Below are 21,456 nucleotides of genomic sequence, written 5' to 3' on the forward strand. Positions count from 1 at the left end.
GACCTCCACTAGAACAGTGGGACTTTGAATATAAGAATACTAACGATTTGAATATATTTTAATTAAACGGTTTTGAAAATATTTGCACTAACTTAACTTATTTTTAATTTACCTGCTGTATTATCACTGTCATAATAAATCCCATCAATATCAAGTATTAAAGGAAAGTTTTTTCAAAAGAGCCGCCTACAGTTTCTGGTTTCTTTTTTTAATATTCTTTTTTGGCCTCAGCCAGCAGATTTTTCAGTTTGGGTTGATGGCATTTACCCCTTCAGTAATTTCTTTGCCAGGCTTGATTTTTGTCTGAATTTTTTAATGAGACCCCTAACCTCCCCAATATTGTTTCTTTTTTAATAATTGCTTCTCGTACAATTGCCAATTTTTCTTCGCTAAAATTAATTTTCTTCACTTTGCGCACACGCTTTTTTTTCAAACTCAGAAAAATAAGACGATCTTCGTTGCTTAGGAACAGTAGCTTAAGACCAGTCTTCCATAAGACCTACGAAGTTTTGCTTTGTGCAACAGACTTATCTCAAGGTCTTACGTTACACCAATTCTTCTGGACTTAAACTAAGTCTTAGACTTAAGACTTTTTTTTGTGCAACGGGCCCCTGTTCTCTTCCAAATTAGAGTGGTGTGGGGGGGTCTGAATTAATGATCCAATGCCTAATTCAATGTATAAATAAACATATCCATTGTCTACCACAAGCTACTGACCATTCCTGCTTGGCTTCAGTGTCCAGACTAAGACACGGTTTCCTGTCATCACAGAATGTGTGCAAGTACAGTACCAGAACAGAGTGGCGTGGTTACAGTTTTATCGTTTAACCTTCAGCCAACCTGTTGAAAGTGACAATTGGGGTTATTGTTTCTGTGATTCCCCTTTGGCTATGAAAATCTGAGTAAACATGTTTACAGTGTAAACCGTCCGGTCTGGTGGTTCTGTAACGAACCTGCATACATAATCACAGTGTTCATCACAGCAGTAAAAAGTAGTATTACATTTCAGAATGTAAAAAACAAGGGTTCTATGAAACAATCTAGCCTCCTAGTTATGCATGTAGATTTTTTGATAAAAATAACAGACTGATTTTTTTTAATCAGATTGTGTGCTTTGAACACAAAAGTTCCTAAAAAAAAAAAAAAAAAAAAAGTGTTTTTCTTTCATTGTTTTTAAATATGCACAGTAAGTTGTTTCAAAAGTATGAGTTAGAAGCTGGGTCTAATGTCAATGGTCACAACTGTATTAGGAAACTAGCTTAATACAATTGATATTTAGTCAAAAGAACAGTGGGACATACTGCATGTTGATTTTTCAACTGTAATCCATAAACTTTCGTAGTATGGTTTCTGCGCTTGAAAACTGTGTGGGAAAAATTAGCCCTTTTAGAATGGCCTTTGCACATAATCTTCAGTGGCAATCCAAAAGATAAAATGGCCATCAGTGTTGAACAAGTGATCAGAATGATATATCATTCTGATTCAATGAACAGTTAGCAATTATGATAAAACCACACATTAATTATTTTCAACTATAGTATTTTAAATACAATTAAAATTAACAAAATGAAAGAGCAATACAGAACTGTGACCAGCCTGTTAGGCAGACCAGCAGGAGTCACGTGCAATTAAGCTATATTATCGACTTAACAAAATAATGAAACTCGAAACTAACAAGCAGGTCCCCTATATCTTACACTAGAGTTGGATCTCTACCCTTCAACTTCTTAAGTATTGCACTGTTTGTAGGAGCATGCAGTATATGAAGCAGAGTTTCATGAGCTGACCCTTCAGCCACACTTTCATCACTGAGCTGCAAGAGGCCTTTTATATATCCAGCAGGTGGATTAATTTAGTCACAAACTGATTGTCCAACGAATCACCGCTGCAGATTCCCCAATTGCAGACAATGGCTGGAATGCAGGGAACAAAAAGGACCATTTGCATGCAGGAATAATGGTTTCAACCCTCTTTACAGAAGATATTTTTGTTGGGTCTTCATCTTGCCACATTAATTTGTTTAATCTGTAACAGAAATCTGTAATACTTTTTAACGACTTGATTATGTAAACACAGAAATTATGTTTTTGTGGATTATTTATATTGTTTCTGTCCCTTTCACGTAATTCGCTATTATTTATTTTGTATTTTTTTCTGCACACACAGTTTTTTAAACATCAATTAACCCTTCCCAGTTTTTATTTTGTAGACTAAAAAGATTATATTATTTAAATCTGTCTTCATACTCAGTGGTGGCCAATAAGTGGATTGCAAGATACTTTGTATTTTGATAGCACATCTTTTGGCAAATCTTGAGCATAATATCAATATCTGTAAGTTTTGAATAGGGCAGATTCCAGTGTAGGCTGATTCTGGTTCAGTAGATGTCATCTTAAAATAATCTTTTGTATGAAAAAATGGTCTATTTTTATTTTTTTTATTTATTTTCTTAAATCCATAACAATAATAATATAACATGCATTGCTGGTGGATCACATGTCATTAAGTCCAGCCCAATTGCCCCTCTCTGAAACTTCTGAAGTGAAAACCTACTAGCCCCTCTGACTGTGTCTCATTGTCTTATAACCTGCAATAATGAGGGCTATTCCGAGGACAAATTATTACAACTAAAGGTAATCTGTGGATGAATGACACAATATTTTTTATACACTAAAGTTTGTGGGATAAAAATATACAATAGCTCCTGGAACTGGGTTTGACATTTTGTTGCAACAAATTTAAAATAACAAAACGACGACTTCTTAGCACTAGCTATTTTAACTGCTACCTTTAAAAAAAAAAAAAAACAGACTATGTGACTTGCAGCAACGGTACCAGGATATCTGTAGCGTTACTAATGTGCATAACATGATAGCGTTGTATTTGAAAAGATTTGCATATCCTAAAAAAGATCCTCAGTAAAATAAAAAGGGGACCAGTAATTATTAATTAACTAGGTAGCTTTCCTTTTAAGGGTCCAGGGAAATGTAATGGTTTCATGGTAACAGATAACAGTTTTGTTGCCTTTATAACCTTAAGTGGCATCAGCCATTTTGTAGTTTATTTTTTCTCTTAACTACTTTACCAAGAAACAGGAGTCACCTGCTAAATAATCGACTACAGTGACAGTTCTAGCAGGGTCCAATAAGTAAAGAAAATGTCAACCTGTTTGTTTTGCTTTGTTCTGGATCTTATTCACAAAACAACTTAGAAAGTTGCTTTATAGATGTTTAATTGTATATCACAATGCTATTTATTTTATATTAGAAGTTTTAATAAAGGGCCACCCTTCCTCAGCATTGCATAACACAATTTTTTTTTTTTTTTGTTACATAATTTTATTTAACCCAAAGTTTTGCATGTCTCATGTTTTCATGTTTTTCAGATTATCCTAACTAACAGATGATTTGAAGATTTACCTGATGGCTGCTTTGCATAAAGCCACTACATGTGGTCTAAGTTTTAAACGAATACTGTACATTGTGATATTCCATGTTCTGCACCTTAGAACCTCTGGGGTTAATCAGATAGTGGTTAGCACAAGTGTCACTGAATCGGGATCATAGAGTTTCTGCAGACTGAGAAACATTTCAAATTGAGTTAAATGATGTGTTTTAAAGTCCCTTAACCAACCCCATATATTGTTTCCCAACCAGCAAGGTGCTTAAAATTGTTTATTAAAAATAATCAGTATAAGCATATACAATTCTAAAACTAACCAGACTCCTGTGTTCATGTTTTACATTGTAATAAGTGCAATTGGGAGTAAAAAGCTTTGAAAATCCAGCTCTAAATGTTGCAAAGAGCAATAATGGTCTATGGAAAGATCAATTAAAATACCCAATAAGAGACACATCAATCAAACCACAGTATAGCGGCAGTAAATTGCAGTCTGAAAGACCAAATAACAAAACAAACAGTGACTGCAGCAATTTTAAATAGTTTTTATTATGTTTGTACTTTAAAGAAAAAAAAGGATAAGGATAGTGTTAAAGTTAAATGACTATTGGTAAAAATGACCATTTGTCAACAGTGCCTTGAGTAGGGTTGTCACCTTTTCCACAGACCAAACCAGGACATATTTCTCAGTCAGCCAAGGTCTATCAAAACTGCAGTATACTGTAATACAGTTTAACACCACCAGATCTCGATACAAATCAATAATCATGCCTTATACACAGTATTGAGCTCTTAATATTTTAGCAATTGAACTTGCAAGCCAGGAAAACAGTATATATGTCATGGTACGTTAGTGCCTAATCTTTCTTGAGACAAGTAGCTGTGGTGATCAGTAACGCCGTGGCAAATCAATGCAATTTCTGAAGCGACGATGTCTACCTTTTTTTTTATTACTAATTTTTCCAGACAGTGACTGGATTTCTGAGCCTGAAAAGCCTGTTTGTGACGGTCAGAACTGTTTTAGAGCCATTGTGTCATGGCAAATTTTACCTCCTCCCCCCCCATAATAAATTTTAACAAATGTTATTAACAGAAGTTAAAAACTACGACACCACTGGCCATGTGTCTGTAAAAAGATACAAAAGAAATCAAAATGTATGCAAATTTGTTTTGGGTTTTTCACTGTTACTAATGGCTACCACTAAATATGCAATGCATATTATACATACACGCATATATATGGTTTAATTTAATTACCATTATATATCATAAGTAAACCATATTTTACTGTACTATTTAATCAGGTCAATGTAATGTAAAACATTATTCAAATGCTGGAGGCACAGTATTATTTATTTATTTCTTAGCAGATGCCCTTACCCAGGGCGAAAGTAGAATGTACAGATCAGTACTAAACAGTACATTTCTAACAGTGCCTGGACAAATATCTGAATATTCAAACGAATATTTTGTTTTATATAGTTTGTTGTTCTGTTCTGTGGAATGTAATAAACGAAAACCAAAACGGTGAGGTATTTTCCCCCTTTGCTTTACAACGCCATTTCCACATTTTGTTTTATTTGAAGTGTTTAAAGTTAAATTTCAGTTCTCTTTCAATTCTAAGACGAGCACCAAAACATTACTTATGGGGATATGCCTTCCTATTGGTAGGTATTCACTGAGCTCTTTATATCGGAGCTGCCGATAGGCCCCTTCCTGGGGTGACGTCCTCGGTCCCGCCTACCAGTTTTGTATTTCTACTTTTAATTTAAAAAACATTCAAATACATGTTTACTTAATTAAATGTGTCTGCTGAAACAGTGTCTCATTTACAGTAAGTGGTTATAGCATCTACAATGTCACTACAACAACCTGAGAACAGCAAAGAAGAAGGCCTTCTAAAAATGAGTTATCGTTCTTATACGTCCCTTCAATTTTAAGATATCAGTAATTGGAAAGGATTACTAACTGCAGTACACTTTAACGATAGGCATTTGCTGACTCTCAGTTTTAAAACTTAGCTACGGTTTGCATCATGAATTCCAGATTTCGTAAATCCATTGATGGAAATGTCCTGTCTGCTTTACGTTTTTTTAAGCAGATTGGCTTCATCACTCACTGCATTCTCATATTCACAACTGACACATTCTTTACCTTGTCCGGCGTGCGCTTCTTTAACCTGGGCTGCATACCACCAGTCTGTCAGACAGCGGGATCGCACACTGTATGCCACACTCTGATTGCTGGAAGTATTATTGTCAATCCAATCTAAACCGCCAATAAAGCCAAAATAAATTCCACTCCAAAATGTCCCGTTATAGGGTATGTCAAAGAAAATATTAAAGGAAGGTTGGTGTTTCTTATGCGTTTCACTTAAAACCAGACATTAGGGCGTCCGGTTTTGTTAATTCCTGCCACCCAGACAAAGATGGCAATTCCCTGACTGTCCGGGTCAAACCCAGACAGATGGCAACCCTAGCCTTGAGTGGTTCTTCTAGCAGTGTAGCCTTTGTGCAGTAATTCATTTGAACGGTTGTGTTATTGTTTAAATACAAAGCATTACCATTTCGAATGTACTACATATACTGTAGCTATCTTTAAACATTGTAATCATCTGTCATTTAGCATAAATAGATGAACTATGCACATTTCTGAGAGAAATACAAAGACATTCCAGTCATTAATATAGCTTGCTGTTTCTTACATTACTTTTATTTCTTAATTCAAAGGGAGTTCAAATGTAGTGCTACAGGTAGTGTTTGCTTTCTAACATTCAATACAAATGTAAAGAGAATTAATTTAATATGTTGGATTTTCCATGCTATAGCAATAACATTTATATTCCTCTATTTAAATGTATGCAATTTGAATGTCTCTTTAAATGCATGCATTTTGAATGACTGTTTAAATGCATACAGTTTGTAAGTTTTCAAAATCAGACAAGCTGTGATTTGTAAAATTGCTTCCATTGGAAATCGTATTACAGTTTATATACAGTGTATATATATATATATATATATATATATATATATATATATATATATATATATATATATATATATATATATATATATAGTATATATTTATTTTTTAATCTTATAAAACTGCTGTAGTAAGAAACAATTTTGCTTGCTGGAGCAGTCAGTTAATGTTCTTATTCGGTTTGGTGGTAAATACATGACGATAAAATAACAATGTGCTAGCATAGAAGAAATAACAGTCACAGTTATCTAACTACTGTATCTTTTGTATTTAATGAAAAGGAGGTCAATTACCCCTGGGTGAATACGTCAGCAGGATTATTATAGAGTTCATTAAACAGCCCCCATGGTCAAAGTGAAAGGGTACATCTTAATCAGGAGAGAGTAGACTGGATTATACAGAGTTTAATCAGGAGAGAGTAGACTGGATTCTACAGTTTAATCAGGAGAGAATAGACTGGATTCTACAGAGTTTAATCAGGAGGGAGCAGACTGGATTCTACAGTAATCAGGAGGGAGTAGACTGGATTCTACAGTTTAATCAGGAGGGAGTAGACTGGATTCTACAGTTTAATCAGGAGGGAGTAGACTGGATTCTACAGTTTAATCAGGAGAGAGTAGACTGGATTCTACAGAGTTTAATCAGGAGGGAGTAGACTGGATTCTACAGTTTAATCGGGAGGGAGTAGACTGGATTCTACTGTTTAATTAGGAGGGAGTAGACTGGATTCCACAGCTCTGGGGTCTGGGGGTTGTAATAAGACTAATATACATGTAATATGTGTCACAGTGTTACATTAGAGCACGGCAGCAGAGCGGAAGGTAATGCTGATAATCTCTTTTAACGTAACAGCATTTTTTCCGCACCCTGCTCACCGAGCCGTTGAATGGGCTGCCAGCCTGCATCCTGTGAGATATCCCAAGGCTCCGGGACACTGGCAGCTCAGCTCCATCCATTCATACTGGATATCAAAGTCTGTACACTTTCCAAGCACCCAAAGTATCAAGGAAAGGGTTCGCATTGAGTGTGCTCTCATTGGTTCGCCTTAATTGTCAATTGAATGCTAATGTATATCTGATTGTAGTGCATTTGCTTAACCTGGTGCTGATTAGCCCTTTTAAGTTTGGTTTTAATTCACCTAATACAATAGACAAAGTTGATGTGGGTGTGTTTTTTTTCATTGTGATGCCTTATAAATAACGTCTTAATCAAATCACATTAATATTTTTTAAAAATTTCAAATTCTCACTGTTTATTGTGTGCATTTTAAATGTCACCCCCCCACCCAGAAAAAGGTTACTTGAATTGAGTCCGTTGTTCAGTACTGTGTGGCTAGTACAACATTAAAAGTATCTAGTAGATGCCGGATATTAGCAACCCTGATAAAGACAACTTTTGGTTATTAACAACATTTTCCCAGGAACCAATCCCGTCTCATAGACTTTAATGTTAATGGAATTCTGATGTTAGCAACTGCATGCCGCTTAGTGACAACTTTATTACTAGGTGCCAGTGCTACAGAGCGCACTTGCATGATTTATGTGCATACTTCATGCAGGTTTTAAAACACACTGACTTAGCAACTGCATATTTCTGGCAGACTGAGGCATAATCGTGGCTTTGAAACTGGCTACGAAGCTGCACGCAAAATTGAGATAGATTTACAGCGGGAGGTAGTACATTGAAAAAGCAGACAACATTGGACAATTTCTTATTTTAAAAGTGTGTTCTTTAGAATTGATTGTAAGTACAACACATATTTTTATGTTTGCTTTACTCATTGTAAGGACAATTGTAGTACATTGTTGTGTTGTACTAATTAAGCCTACTTCCTTTTTTTGGTTTTACACGCGTGAAGTAAGCAGTTCTATGTTTGGGTATTTCGTGTTTATCATTTTCATTTTTTAACACTGTAACATCTGGACGCCAAAAAAAAACTTTTATAAGTATTGTAGGAAGTATGAACTTTTTCTGTTATGTATTTATGTTATTTATGTAGTTACTTATGCAGTATCCGCAATATTTAAACAAAATATATAAAGTCGTATTTACTATCCAGCCCCGCTTATTTTCTTGACTGATTCATATATTAAATATATACTGCAGACTCAGCCATGGTGGAAAATGAAATGCCCTGTCAGTAACAATAGTCTTCCCTCATGTCAATAATTTTCCACTATAGCCCTCCTCTCCAATCCATATTTACGAGAGCGAGAGAGAGATTCAATCTACATCTACAATGACACATTAGTAGTGCAAGGATAGTGTATTAGCTGGGGATCCAGTAATGTGGTGTGTAGGTTGAGCAGGTTCAGTGCATAGTAGGAAAATTAGATGAAGATATCTACAAGTGCAGTCTAAAGAAGTGGGTCTTGAGGTAGCAGAAGGCAGTGAGAGACGGAGCAGCCCTGATGTTCTCCAGTAGCTGGTTCCACCACAGGATAGAGAGTAGAGGGGGTGCAGGGAGACACAAGTAATTGTAGGTAAGAGAGGGCAATTGTAGGCAAGAACATGGGGTCTTGAATTGAATGCAAGCAGATATAAGTAGCCAGTGGAGGGTGTGAAGCAGAGGAGTAGCATGAGAGTAGCGAGGTTGGGAGAATACAAGACGAGCAGCAGAATTTTGAATGAGCTGAAGGGGGCGGATAGCCGAAGCAAGGAGACCCAAGGAGAGAGTTACAGTAGTCCAATCTGGAGAGTACAAGAGCTTGAACCAGGAGTTTGGTAGAATAAGTAGTAAGAAAAGGACGGATTCGGTCGAGTTTGCCAAGAAAGAAGCGGCAAGTGCATGTCAGGGAAGAGATGTGTTGAGAAGAGAGGGAGGGGTCAAGAGTAACACCTAGGTTTTTAGCAGATGGAGATAGAGTGATAGTTGGGGGATAATAAGATTGAGGGGTCAGAGGAGGGAGAGGAAGTTGGAGGAAAGTAGAAGTCCGATTTAGAGAGGTTGAGGTGGTGGAAATGCATCTAAATTGAGAACCGAGAGGCATTCTGAGATGTGGGAGTCTGGAAGGAGAGGAAGATCTGGGCATCATCAGCATAAAGGTGGTAGGAGAAGGCAAAAGAGGAGATGGAATACCCAGTGAGCGGGTGTAGACTGAGAAGAGGTGTCCCAGGACAGATCCTTGAGGTACACCTGTAGAAAGGTGGTGAGGAGACACTTGTTTTTCTCTTAAATGGGAATACATGACAGACAGGAGTAATCACTAATGCACGCACATACACAGGGTCCTCATAATTGCGTAATACCTCACACCGTGTCTGAGAGATTAAAACGATCTGAGTTTATTGGATTATAGTCAAATGCAATACTAAACTCCTATAAAGGCATGTGCTAAAAGTTGGTGTGCTGAAGACTGGTGAAAAATCAAGTTATCGTGTTCACAATGTGGAGTCAGCAGACGAATGGACATGATTAGCGAATAAAGGTCCCCATTTTTATTAGGGTAATAACATGATAATTTTTTATTCTTGACTTTTATCATGTAGAGTTCAGAGAATGGGCTGTATAAAGCATTCCTGGTTCTCAGCAAGGCTATCGGGTTATTATGAGAAGCAGGGATGAAGTCACTCTGGGGTGTGTGAGCCTCACAGCTGGAGCTCTCGCCTGAGCGGGTAGCATTCTGTAATTTTAGATTCAAGGCTGGGTCTCGAGCAGGTCAGTAGACCCAGACTGAGGAAGACCTTCTTTGGTCTCTGATTTTGTGATTGTAATCAGACCCCCTTTTTCCATACTTCAGAGGCGCCTGTATATGTGTGTGTATGAGTGTGTGATTGCGAGCAGGGTTGCATACCTCCAGGCTGCTCTGATCCAGTTGCATAGCTACCTGCCTGCGCTCTCATTGCAGCCCAGGTGTCTTGCTTGCTGTGGGCCGCTGATTCCCTTTTTTTCTAGTTTCTCTTGTGATGAAGAAACTTGATAGTTTGATATAAACCCCTTGCATAGTTCACTGACTTGGACATTTCATACTATATTGCCTAGTCTTCAGCTTGTTAGCTTTTTGCTTACTTGAAGTTGATTTTACCCTTACTAAAAAGCTATTTTACAACATGTAGCATTTTTTTTTAAATAGTCTTATTATTACCAAAGTGTGGCATGTAGAATTTCTGTTTGTCTGCATGATACTAAAAATACAAGCAACCTGTACTGTAGCTTCTATACTTCTATTTGGTAAAACTTGTAAGCTGAAGTAGAAAACATTCAGCTACTGCTTCATCGCTGCATGTGTATCATAAACAGTGTATCAAGACATTACATTTTCTAAGTTGTGTAAAAATATGACACATCTGTGGAATATTACATTTCGAAGCCAAAACAAAAACACGACATTTGAACCAACAAAGGAATTCTGCAGTGTGAAGGTAGGGTAGGAACATGACTTTCTAAATATGTAATGCAAAGATGTAGAAAAGACCAAGTCCCACCAGCATTGTGTTACCCTGTTATTACTGATGGCATGATAAGCAGTTCTCCAGTATGGACAGTGTATTTGTGTGCAAAGGAAATGAATTGCTTCTCTTTCTTGTGTTTTTTGGGCAGGGGCTGATAAAACTCAGAGGGGACCGCTGCTGGAGAGATCTGACCTGCATGGACTATCATTACGAGGTACGTTTACTGGGACCTGCTTCCTGTCCTGGCCCCTGCCTTATAATTAAAGCTTGGACCCTGAAGAGGTCGGGTGCTTCGCACTACAAGCAAATGTCCCACTGGTAGGAAGTTGAATACCATTTCTTAGTAACCACGAGGAATGTGGAGATGGCTGTTTCTGATAAAGAGTTTATTTAAAAATGTTCACTGAAAAAAAAAAAAAAAAAACAAGATGCAAACTGCTTCTTCACAAAGGTGTCCCAGGGGGAAGGCAGGAGCAAGTTACAGTTACATACAAGCATGTATTATTCATTTCGCATCACACGCAATGACAAGGCAGGTTCAAATGATCAAGCAACAGTCTCTTAAAATGATAAAGTGACACCGTGGATCTGAGTTTTATGTGTAGTGTATTCTAGCAAAAGATTTCCTTCCAATAGTACTTCTCACTGTTGGTATTTTCAAGTATTTAGTATCTGTGACATTTCTTAAAGAATAAACCCAATTCAACTCCTGGAACAGACTACTGAGATGGACAGGCAGTTTACTGTTGGCCCCTTTTAAAACGCATCTGGTTTCAGTGGAAAGCCCTTCTGTGCTCAGGTGACAAGTTTAACCTGGTGTACAGAGTGCAGGGGTGTTCTGGAACACACTGAAGAATACATCTACAAATCCTGTTCAACATTGGCTCTACTTTCTTTAACATCACTGTACAGCAGTTAAAGTGCCTGTTATTGGCAGTTCCAGAAGAGGTCACCCCCTTTGAGGCCCCTGCATTTACAGCACCTTTTAGCTGAACCCTCTGAAGATGGTTTTATAGAAGCCCACATGGTGTAAATGATTCTCAAATTTGGTTCATTCATGGCCATGTTGAGTGGTAATTGTACTGTATATCACTATTAAAATTTAGCACCGTAACAAGCCCATTAAAAAAAACTATGGCAATAAGCAGTCCTGTCAGCAGTGAATCCTGGAGCTATATTTATCAGATGTGAGTATGCACAAATTTCATTCTAAACTGTGCGTATGCACAGTCTAACAGAAAGTGTGAGATTTATCAACATGCAACGTTGCGTGGAAATGTTCGTCGACTCACGCACACTCTGGACCGTGTGTACGTTTGTTTCCTTGTGTTAGAATGATGGTACTGCAAGAAAAAAATCTTTCCCCTGTTATTCAGGATAAAGATACACCATCACTGCATAATGAATAACAATTGCGTATATAGCTTGCTCTTAATTGTACTGTAATTCTTTATGTGTATTTTGTCTACAACTGTTAGTCACCCTAGGTAAGGGCATCTGCTAAGAAATAAATAATAATAATAGCTGAAATTTGACGTGTATATATAATTAGCCTAATATTATAATTATTATCCACGCAGTGGTATCAATATTGATTATCACCACCATGTGTATTACAAGCTAAATAGAAAACAATGCTGCTGTTGTTGTTGTTGTTAGTCCTTTCTGTCATGCATTGTGAATTGCAAAGTAATATAATAAGAAATAGACATGCAGCCTATTAACATGTAAACATTTTCACTATAAATTCACAGAATAATTGTAAACCGCTTGAAAATGGCAAGATACCGCTTTCCCAAGGAAGACCTACTGGAATTGTGCGATATGTTGGGACCTAGGCTACACAGACCAACCAAGCGCACTCATCCCATTCCTGCACATATACAAGTCCTGTCTACTCTTGGCTTTTTGACCATTGGTACCTTTCAAAGACAGACTGAAGACATGGGGCATTTCACAACCCTCTTTAGTGCACTGATGCCAGTGTTTTGGACTCCCATCATTGCCCTTTGTCGTCAGTACATTCAGTTTCCTTATACCGGCGGACAGCAGATTGAAATAAAAAGGGATTTTCTTTAATTGCTGGGTTCCCCAATAACATTGGTGCTATAGACTGCACCCAAATAGCAATTAAAGCACCGACATTGAATTAATTTTATTTTGTGAACAGGAGACACTACCACTCAATTATGTGATGCCCGACTCTACTAAATGCTGTGGCTAAATGGCCAGGCAGAACCCACGATTAATTTATTCTTCCAAACAGCAGTGTGGGCACTCGCAGAGAAAACAAACTATACTGCTATAGTTGAGTATTTTGGTGTACACAGGGAAACTGCTTATTATAGTATTTGCAGTTAACAAGCACTGTCATTATTGGAATTAATATAATTAGACTATTAATTAGCAGGAAGTGCCAACATGTATTAAAGCAGAAATCATGCCTAAATCGAATGTGGCAATCGGCCCCACAGCAGAAAACCTGAAAGGAGTTCTTTATCTGCTCGTCTCTGATCAGCTCTTTGATGTCCGTTTCAACCCCAACAAGACTCTGTTTGTGCTCTGGCTCCAGGCACTATCATGCTGTTGATTACAGCAAGACATGGCAGGAATTTCAGATCCGCCTTTGAAAGAATCACAGCCTGGCGCATCTGATATTCACAAGAGTTATTTGCACCAGACAGCGGGAAGGTCGTTCTCAAAAATCATTTATTTTAATGCTTCTCTTTCAGAATCAAAAGTACTGTTTTGTACAAAATAGGCGAATGAAGAAAAATTGTCGAGGAACAACATTGTTTGTCGTAAAAGCAAATCTTATCGCTTCTGAACTGTTCAAAGGGGCCACACTTGCTTTATAATAGGGTCCAGTGATCCCCAATAAAGATATAAAAGAGCTCTGATAGTGAACAGACTGGGGTGGGGGTGGGGGTGGGGGGGGGGGGGGGGGGGCGGGACAGGGTCAATTAACCCTTGCTCCTCACTCAAGAGCTAATCAGCCCTATTGTCTCTACAGCAACTACAGCACTGACTGTAGCATTTTATGACCCTGTCTGCAATTACAAACTCATTATGTGGCAATTATTTTCAAGAGGAAGGAAAAGGATCTGGCTGTGTCATCATTGCTCTCCTGACAGGTTTTATAGGAGCAGCAAAGGTTACTGAAGAGGTTAATAAAGAGCCAGGCCTATCTGTGTTGTGGCCTAGCCCAGCTTTACTCCTGTTCCACCTGTCTGTCAGTGTATGTTCCTTTAATCTATCTTGAAAGGGTGCAAGCTATATTATTTGTTTATTTAGCAGACGCCTTTATCCAAGGATACCTACAGAGACTTGGGTGTGTGAACTATGCAATAGCTGCAGAGTCACTTACAACAACGTCTCACATGAAAGACGGAGCACAAGGAGGTTAAGTGACTTGCTCAAGGTCACACAGTGAGTGAGCCGGGATTTGAAACGGGGACCTCCTGGTTACAAGCCCTTTTCTTTAATCGCTGGACCACACAGCCTCCTACAAAGAGAAGTGATTGTAAGAGATATCATGGAGGCCTTCACTGAAATTTGAATATAGGGACGTTTGGAATAGGATTGGGTCTTTAGAAGGTGCTACTGCACTTCATAGAACTTTTAAAAGAGCTTAATAGTGAAACAGGTATTTCTGAAAGCATATTATATAGCGTAACTCAAGCACACACTTTCCTACTTGATTTATTTTGAGGTTGTATACCTTATACCTGATTTGTTGAATATAGAAAGATATGTGCATGTAAAGCAGAGACACACAGGAGCTAAGGTTGCTTTTTAAAATGGTTAAATCTGTACTTCCAGAGATGAGGTAAGATACGTTTACCAGGTAGGAATTTATTTTCATGAATAAAATGACAAATGCAAGACTCTTGATGAGACCGATATGAGGAGTCTGAGATTCCATACCAAATTAAGGTTACAATGAAGGCAAAACAGCTTGTAACAACTATGTTGTAAAGTACTGAAACCACAAATCGAAGGGTATTTCAGAAAGATCAAAGACCAGAATTAGCTCAATTTAGAAGCTTCATATAAGTATTTGCGTAACTGTTTGACCACACAGCTAACTCAGCTTATAATAGGACATTAAAAACAGAGTAAAAAAGACTGCTAATAGAAAATAATGTAACTAAGCACATTATAAAGTATTGCAGGAGGGCAAATAACCAGATACATCAACAAACAGGAAAAGTGCAAGAATTGTTACACTGCTGAATTAATGCAACAGTACGAAATGTACCTCTGGATAAGAACATAAGAAAGGTTCTGGAACCAGAAGAGTCCGTTCGACTCAGCGAGGCTTGGCCCATTCACACCACACTATGCTAGGCTTCCCTCCATTGTTAGATAAATAGAAGACTGTACAGTTCAATAGGGTCCATTCACACCAGGTTGAAGAGACACACACCACATTGCAGCAAAACCTAGTATCAAAACAAACCTTTTGGAGCAACAAGTTGCTGTAAGGAGTGATGCACAATAGTTCTGTCAGAGTGAGACCGATGTGAATTATCTGAGGCAAATAACAGGAGAAAATCAAAACATCTGGCCATTATCGACAAGAGTAAAATAATTTGACAAACATGAAAAGGTATACTTACCAATGTGATACTTAGTTTATCTATATTTTAAATGAATTAGCTCTACAGTAAAAACAGGCAGCATCAGACAGCTTTGCATTTCTTGGTCACTTAAGGTATAACATGGTATTATGTAAGGATTCTGAAATGCCACGGTCTAACAGTGAACGTGTATGATATCCACTTGGTTTGGTTATGGAGCCATATGCTAAGCATATAGGTCTGCAACATGTTTTTAAAACAATACCAATGCGTGGGTATTACAGAGTGCACCTCTACATCATAACACAGTGTAGCGTGCAGCAGTGCGACTTGTTCATTAGTTGTTAGGGTCTGCTTTACAGAGAATGTTTCATGTTTCTGTAATGAATGCACTCAAGTCCAGGTTTGAAGGTATGGTTCTTGTCCATATTCTTTTGCAATCAAACCTTACATGTTATGTTTACAGCCGAAGGTGCTGATAAGTCACAAGCTGTAGTCTTGGCATCTAAATATGATTTAACACATGATGTCTGATCTTCCCAGTAAAAGTTTGTCATGTTTGTGTGTAGTCTTGCCAAGTGTTTTTAATAGAACATGAGTTATAAAACACTGTTTAATATGAGAAACTGGGGCATACTGTACATCATTTTCTAAAATTTGATCAAATACACTTAAAAACAAATTTCTATGATTTAATATTTGAAGCACATACCTACTTGAAAGAACAGAACAAGTAAAACATTTCTAAAAAGGAAAGCGTGACCTCAATGTTATAAACTAGAACAGACAAATTTGTTTTGTCTATTTACCTATCTTTACAATAAGAGCTTTCTGCCTCCTCATCAGTTCGAAATATGTGAAGATACACGGGAGAAGTGCTAATGTAATGGGAGAATGGGGCCTATCCTGTTTCTATCAAATACCAATACATTTATTAAAATAGTGACTGGAACTTCAGTATTTTTGGATGAAAGATAAACTATACTGATGACTGTCTTTTAGCGCCACACTTTCAAACAGGGCTCAGGTTTCAGACACAAACTGATTGTTTGTTAGTATTGAAATGTTTTTTAAAATAACACTTACATACTGCACCTGTAGCCTTTCTTTTATGTAACAACAGAAACAACCACTGGAATCTATTTAGTTAATGTTTCTGTTCACCCAGGGCCGGAGTAAAGGATGTGGGGGCCCTGCACTAACCCATATCTTGGGGGCCCTGCACTAACCCACATTTTGGGGGCCCTATGCATATTATGACAAATGGTGTTATTGGCATATTGGTTAATCCAGCCCTGTGCGGAGGACCTATACCAAGCCATATCACTGTTCCACAACAACCAGGGTACTCAAGGTATGAGGCTTGTTAAACTATTTATGCCTTTATTGCCTTGTACCATACGACAGAAATCACATGCGAGTGATAATTAAATCTCACTGTTGTTAATGATCATTTTAATTAACATTCAAACATCTGTGGGAACATAGAACACAAAATGATGCGATATGGATCACAGACATAAAAAAAAAAAAAGCTTCAGTCCCAGGCAGTAAAGTACAAAAGCATTAGCAAGTGCATAATATAACATCCACTGAGGTTAATGAGTACTTTTTATTTTTTTTTAAACAGCAAATAGAGAGAGAAAATGCACTGACATCATCGAAATCAACATAAAATTTATTCAAGCACTTTACAATAGCTTGTGAAACAGTGTTGTAATTAGCAGCCTGTAGGTAAAGTGTATCTGCAAGGACAGCTTACAGTTCTAGTACGTCAGATGCATGTTCATCATTTAGAACTTGCAAAACAAATACAATGTGTAACACATACTGATCTTGGGCATTAGTCGTCTTGTCAGTGACCACTGACAAGCAACCAGACTGTTTTACTAATTTCACCATTTGCTACACTCAGTCTGAAGAATTTACAAACTTTTGGTTGTCCAGTTTTTCAAGAGGGATATTTGCACAAGCAAACGCCTCTGTCAGGTCAAAATGTTATGTGTTTCGTGCTTCACGGTTTTCAGTGGACTTTTGGAATATGGAAGTCGCTGTTTTTTGTTTCTTTGCAAGTAAAGCAGTCGCGGTACTGCTCTGGATTTCCGCCTTTCTCTTTCGGTGAATACTTAATCTAAATGCTTGTGTGACACTGATGGCTTGTGGTGACGTCAGGCCAGGAAATGAACACAGACAGTCAAGACTGCGAGGTATAAATGAAATGCGCTGTTGCGCAGATTTATTGTAAAATAAAAAGTTTAAACAAAACGGAAACACTTTACAGAAACAAAAAGGCACGGTGGCCAAAACAAACAGACACTAAACAAACACTAACCAAACCCTAAATAAAACGAGCTTGATTTCAGTTTCTCTTTAACTCCCTGAACACACCAACCTTGTGTCACCTGTGATCACTCTATTTATACACCTGTGGCTGGAGCCTTAATTAATCATTTATTCAATTCACAGCTCTAGCCACATTCCCACGTGTTTTTGCAGGGAGGATTAACTGCCTCCCTGTCACCCAGTATTCCACAAACACACACACCCATCCCTGTGCTCACAAACCTTTTTAATCTGCATGTAAAGTGATTGTGCAATCCTTGTGCCTAAATACAAATATACATTTTAAATACTAACAGTCCCACACCCCGTGCACCAATACATATACACAATAACATACCACATACAATATAAAACACAAAAATACGCACAGAGGCAGGGCACCCCGCTACAGCCTGTCAACAGACGATTTTCAGTGGTGATCTACAGTAACGTTGCAGGACGTACAGAAGAGCCTACCTCCAGCTCCTGCTGGATATTGCTTTACGTGATCTGCTGCAGACACATTTTTAGCCTTTTTTTAGAGACATCCATTTTCTTGTTTACAGTGTGTAGTATTTTAATTTCCAGCCTAGATTGCATATACTGTAGTCACATGACTTAATCACTGCACAGCACTATGTGCATGGCGAATAGTACATGTAGGCACACAGCAAAGCTATACAGTTTTGTTCATGTGATTTCTTATGAAATACAAATAAAAATTTATTTTTATTTCTTAAGATTCGTGGTATTGGGCTAATTTCACGATTTCCTCACATTCCTTTAAATCAAGATTTACACAGGGCCTTAGCTAGTATATATTCAATAGCAGCAGAATTATATATGTAGCAAAACAAAAACAAACCTGTTTGTAGATCCCTTCTACGGACCAGTAGTAGCATTGCATTCAATAGAACAAAATAATCTAGTTTAACAAAAAAGGAAATAACTTTTCTGACTGTCCTTTACTTGTTTGAAACAAAAAAGTTTTGGTTAGCTATAAAGGGAGAGAAACAAAAGCTATGCACTTAAACCCTTCTTACCGGCTGCAGAAGGGAAGCCTCCCGCATTATACATGTTTACCTAATTAACCCCTAATTAAAAAAGAAAAGTTTCTGAAATGTAGAGGCATACTGTGCACATTTGAGACAGGATAGGTTTTTAAATTGGCCCTAAAACTGAAATAAATGAATGCGTAAATTGAGCCTGATTCATACATTTTATCCTGCAGACTGGTGCCTCTGACATAGGACTAGGGACAGATCTCTCCCAGGAGGTAGAGGGCGTGGAGCATTTGGTATTGTACATTAGCAGGAAGCTGCTTGCGTGAGAGACTCAGAGCAGGTATGCTGTAATCGAGAAGGCATGCCTAGCTGTCATAAAACGAAAGAAAATGAATTAAAAGCAAGCTCCTGTGCTCCTCTCTTCCTGTGTGTGTGGGCCCAGCCGCCCACATGCAGTTTTTGTAAAATGTCCCAAAAATGGCAACCTCGAGAGCCCTCCGCTATCGCGTAATTTGTGTATAGGTTACACCGGCCCTGTGTTCACCAGACATAGCAATCAGTTAAGTGTTGAACCATGTAAATTGGTATATAGAACTTAATTGGATTCATTATTTTCAACACCATATATTGTCATTTTATAAAAGTGTTACATCATAAGTGTTAAATGTTTAGAAAAATTATCAGAAATGTGCTAGTTTTAAAAAATGTTAGAAATATGTTAGTTTTAGTAGTAACTATACAGTGTAAGGCTGTTTGTTTAATATTCAGTATTTATTTATTCATAGTCTGTTCCATATACACACTGATGTTATACACATGTCGTCTTCTGCACGTTAATATTGTATATTGGAGTTCATCTTGTTATGCGTCATCGTACTGGTTACCAAAATAACAAATATGTTGAAGTTTAAACTCAAAGTTTAAACGTGGGTATTAAACAGTATGACATCTCTCATTTTAGAAAAACTAAAGAAACTCAACTAAACTGTCAGAAACGCTGTTGTGGTAATTAGCTATCCAGTAAACTCCAGAGTAAAGCAATACAATGGAACCTGTGGCGTTTCTCTGTGGGACTGTTTTTTTTTTTTTTCGTTCTTAATGTTGTGGATCACTGACTGCAGTGCCTGTTACATTTGTACCAGACCTTTCAGTGTACTTGCAGTGTTGTTGTTGGCACAGATGGCAAGTTGGCATTATTTCACTTGCAATTTCCACAATTTCCAAGAAGTGTAGCAATAATCAGAAATATTTTCTAATTTACAAAAATTGTAGTCCAAGTTATTAGGGGCTTAGATTGTAATGGCAAAAAACAGATGCCAAATAAACCTTGAAATACATGTCATGTACATAGGTCAGGTGACGTCAGGGCCAAAAGACAGTGGCGCATTTAAAAATAAATAAACAAAAGGTTTAAACAAAACACAAACACTTTTTCAAAACACAAAACAAAACGGCGCTTTGGCCAAAATAAATAGAACGGAACATGGAACCAAACAAGTGTCGTGCTGGTGTATAACTAGCATGCGTAGCAATTGTTTATATTTTAATAAGCTTTACCTCCCGACCCTAGTTTCCGCCTCCAAACACTCTCTCTCCGTGCAGCCAGAGCTGCAGGTCTTTTGCATTATGGACGAGGGATTAACTGGCTATTGATTATCTTATTAACCACTCTGCCATAGTTTGCACGAGTTTAATAAATCTGTGTGACTGTCAGCTAATTAAATAATTACTAGTAGACAGTCATGCAGTCTCACGGCTTTTTGTCTGCCCTGTATTTAAAATAATAATACAAATACAAAATAATACAAAACATAATATGCACAGGGGCGGCTTGTATCCTGTCACAATATTCTTTGCAAAAAACTTTGTTAATGCATCAGTTAGGCTTGATATTAAAATGACAAAAGTAGGATAGTGTGATGTTAGGGTTTTTAACTCTAACTCTGCATTGCCTCACCCCCCCCCCCCCTTACAAGCAGTGGAAGGGACAAGGCAACACAAGCAACCACAGACAGCCATCATCAGCTAAGACAACAGCATACAACTCTCTGCAGATAACACAAGAGACATCCGTCGTCATGGTCCACTAGGTGTGTTGGGGGGTCTGTATATTTGGGCACTGCTTATGCATGTCTAGTAGGAGACAGATGCATAATAGTGGCACCAACATCACACTGTCCCTCTATGAATTCCAATGCCGACCACTGCCTAGTGTGGCATCCACATGTTTGATGTGTGATATCCACATGTTTGATGTGTGATAGTTTGTTGGGTGGGGGGTGGTGAACTGCATCAGGGTAACATGAGGGGAAGTGTATATGTATGGTAAATCATGAGACACGGGTGTATGAGAGAAGGACTACCAATTGTGCTGTAATATGAACCTGTCCTAGCATAACTTTCTGTTGTATAGAATTGCAGATGTTCAATGGCATAATAGTCTTTTGCAAGGGAGGAAGGGGTGATGGGCCAGCAGTAGCATTCATAGTAACATGGATAGGGGGAATGGGAGCATTTTGAGAACATGACACCCATGCAACAGCTTTGTGACACAATGATATTGTTACCTGTAAAAATGAAAGTGTATGAGGTACACTGTTATGAAACTGTGTTTACATGGGCGAGTGGAATGTGCTGTGTCATGTCGGTTACTAATCAGCAGGAGGCGATTAGGAAGGAGTCAGCTGACTAAGCAGTGTTCATCAGAAATATGGAATTTTTTGGATTCATAGTGAATGAAAATAATGAACATGCGACTGGATTTCTTTGTTTTT

The 21,456-nt window shown here is 37.8% G+C and overlaps 1 protein-coding gene across 2 annotated transcripts in view; it reads left to right on the forward strand.

The window, feature by feature from the left end:
* Positions 1-21,456, forward strand: part of lmf1 (lipase maturation factor 1) — a 241,375-nt gene that overhangs the window by 88,882 nt on the left and 131,037 nt on the right. For both annotated transcript variants that reach the window (XM_034052850.3, XM_034052849.3), the window contains exon 5: positions 10,922-10,987. In XM_034052850.3, the coding sequence (XP_033908741.1) occupies positions 10,922-10,987 (66 nt within the window). The remainder of the gene's footprint in view (positions 1-10,921; positions 10,988-21,456) is intronic.

Source organism: Acipenser ruthenus, chromosome 22 (genome assembly GCF_902713425.1).
Source record: "Acipenser ruthenus chromosome 22, fAciRut3.2 maternal haplotype, whole genome shotgun sequence".
Classification (NCBI taxonomy): Eukaryota; Metazoa; Chordata; class Actinopteri; order Acipenseriformes; family Acipenseridae; genus Acipenser; species Acipenser ruthenus.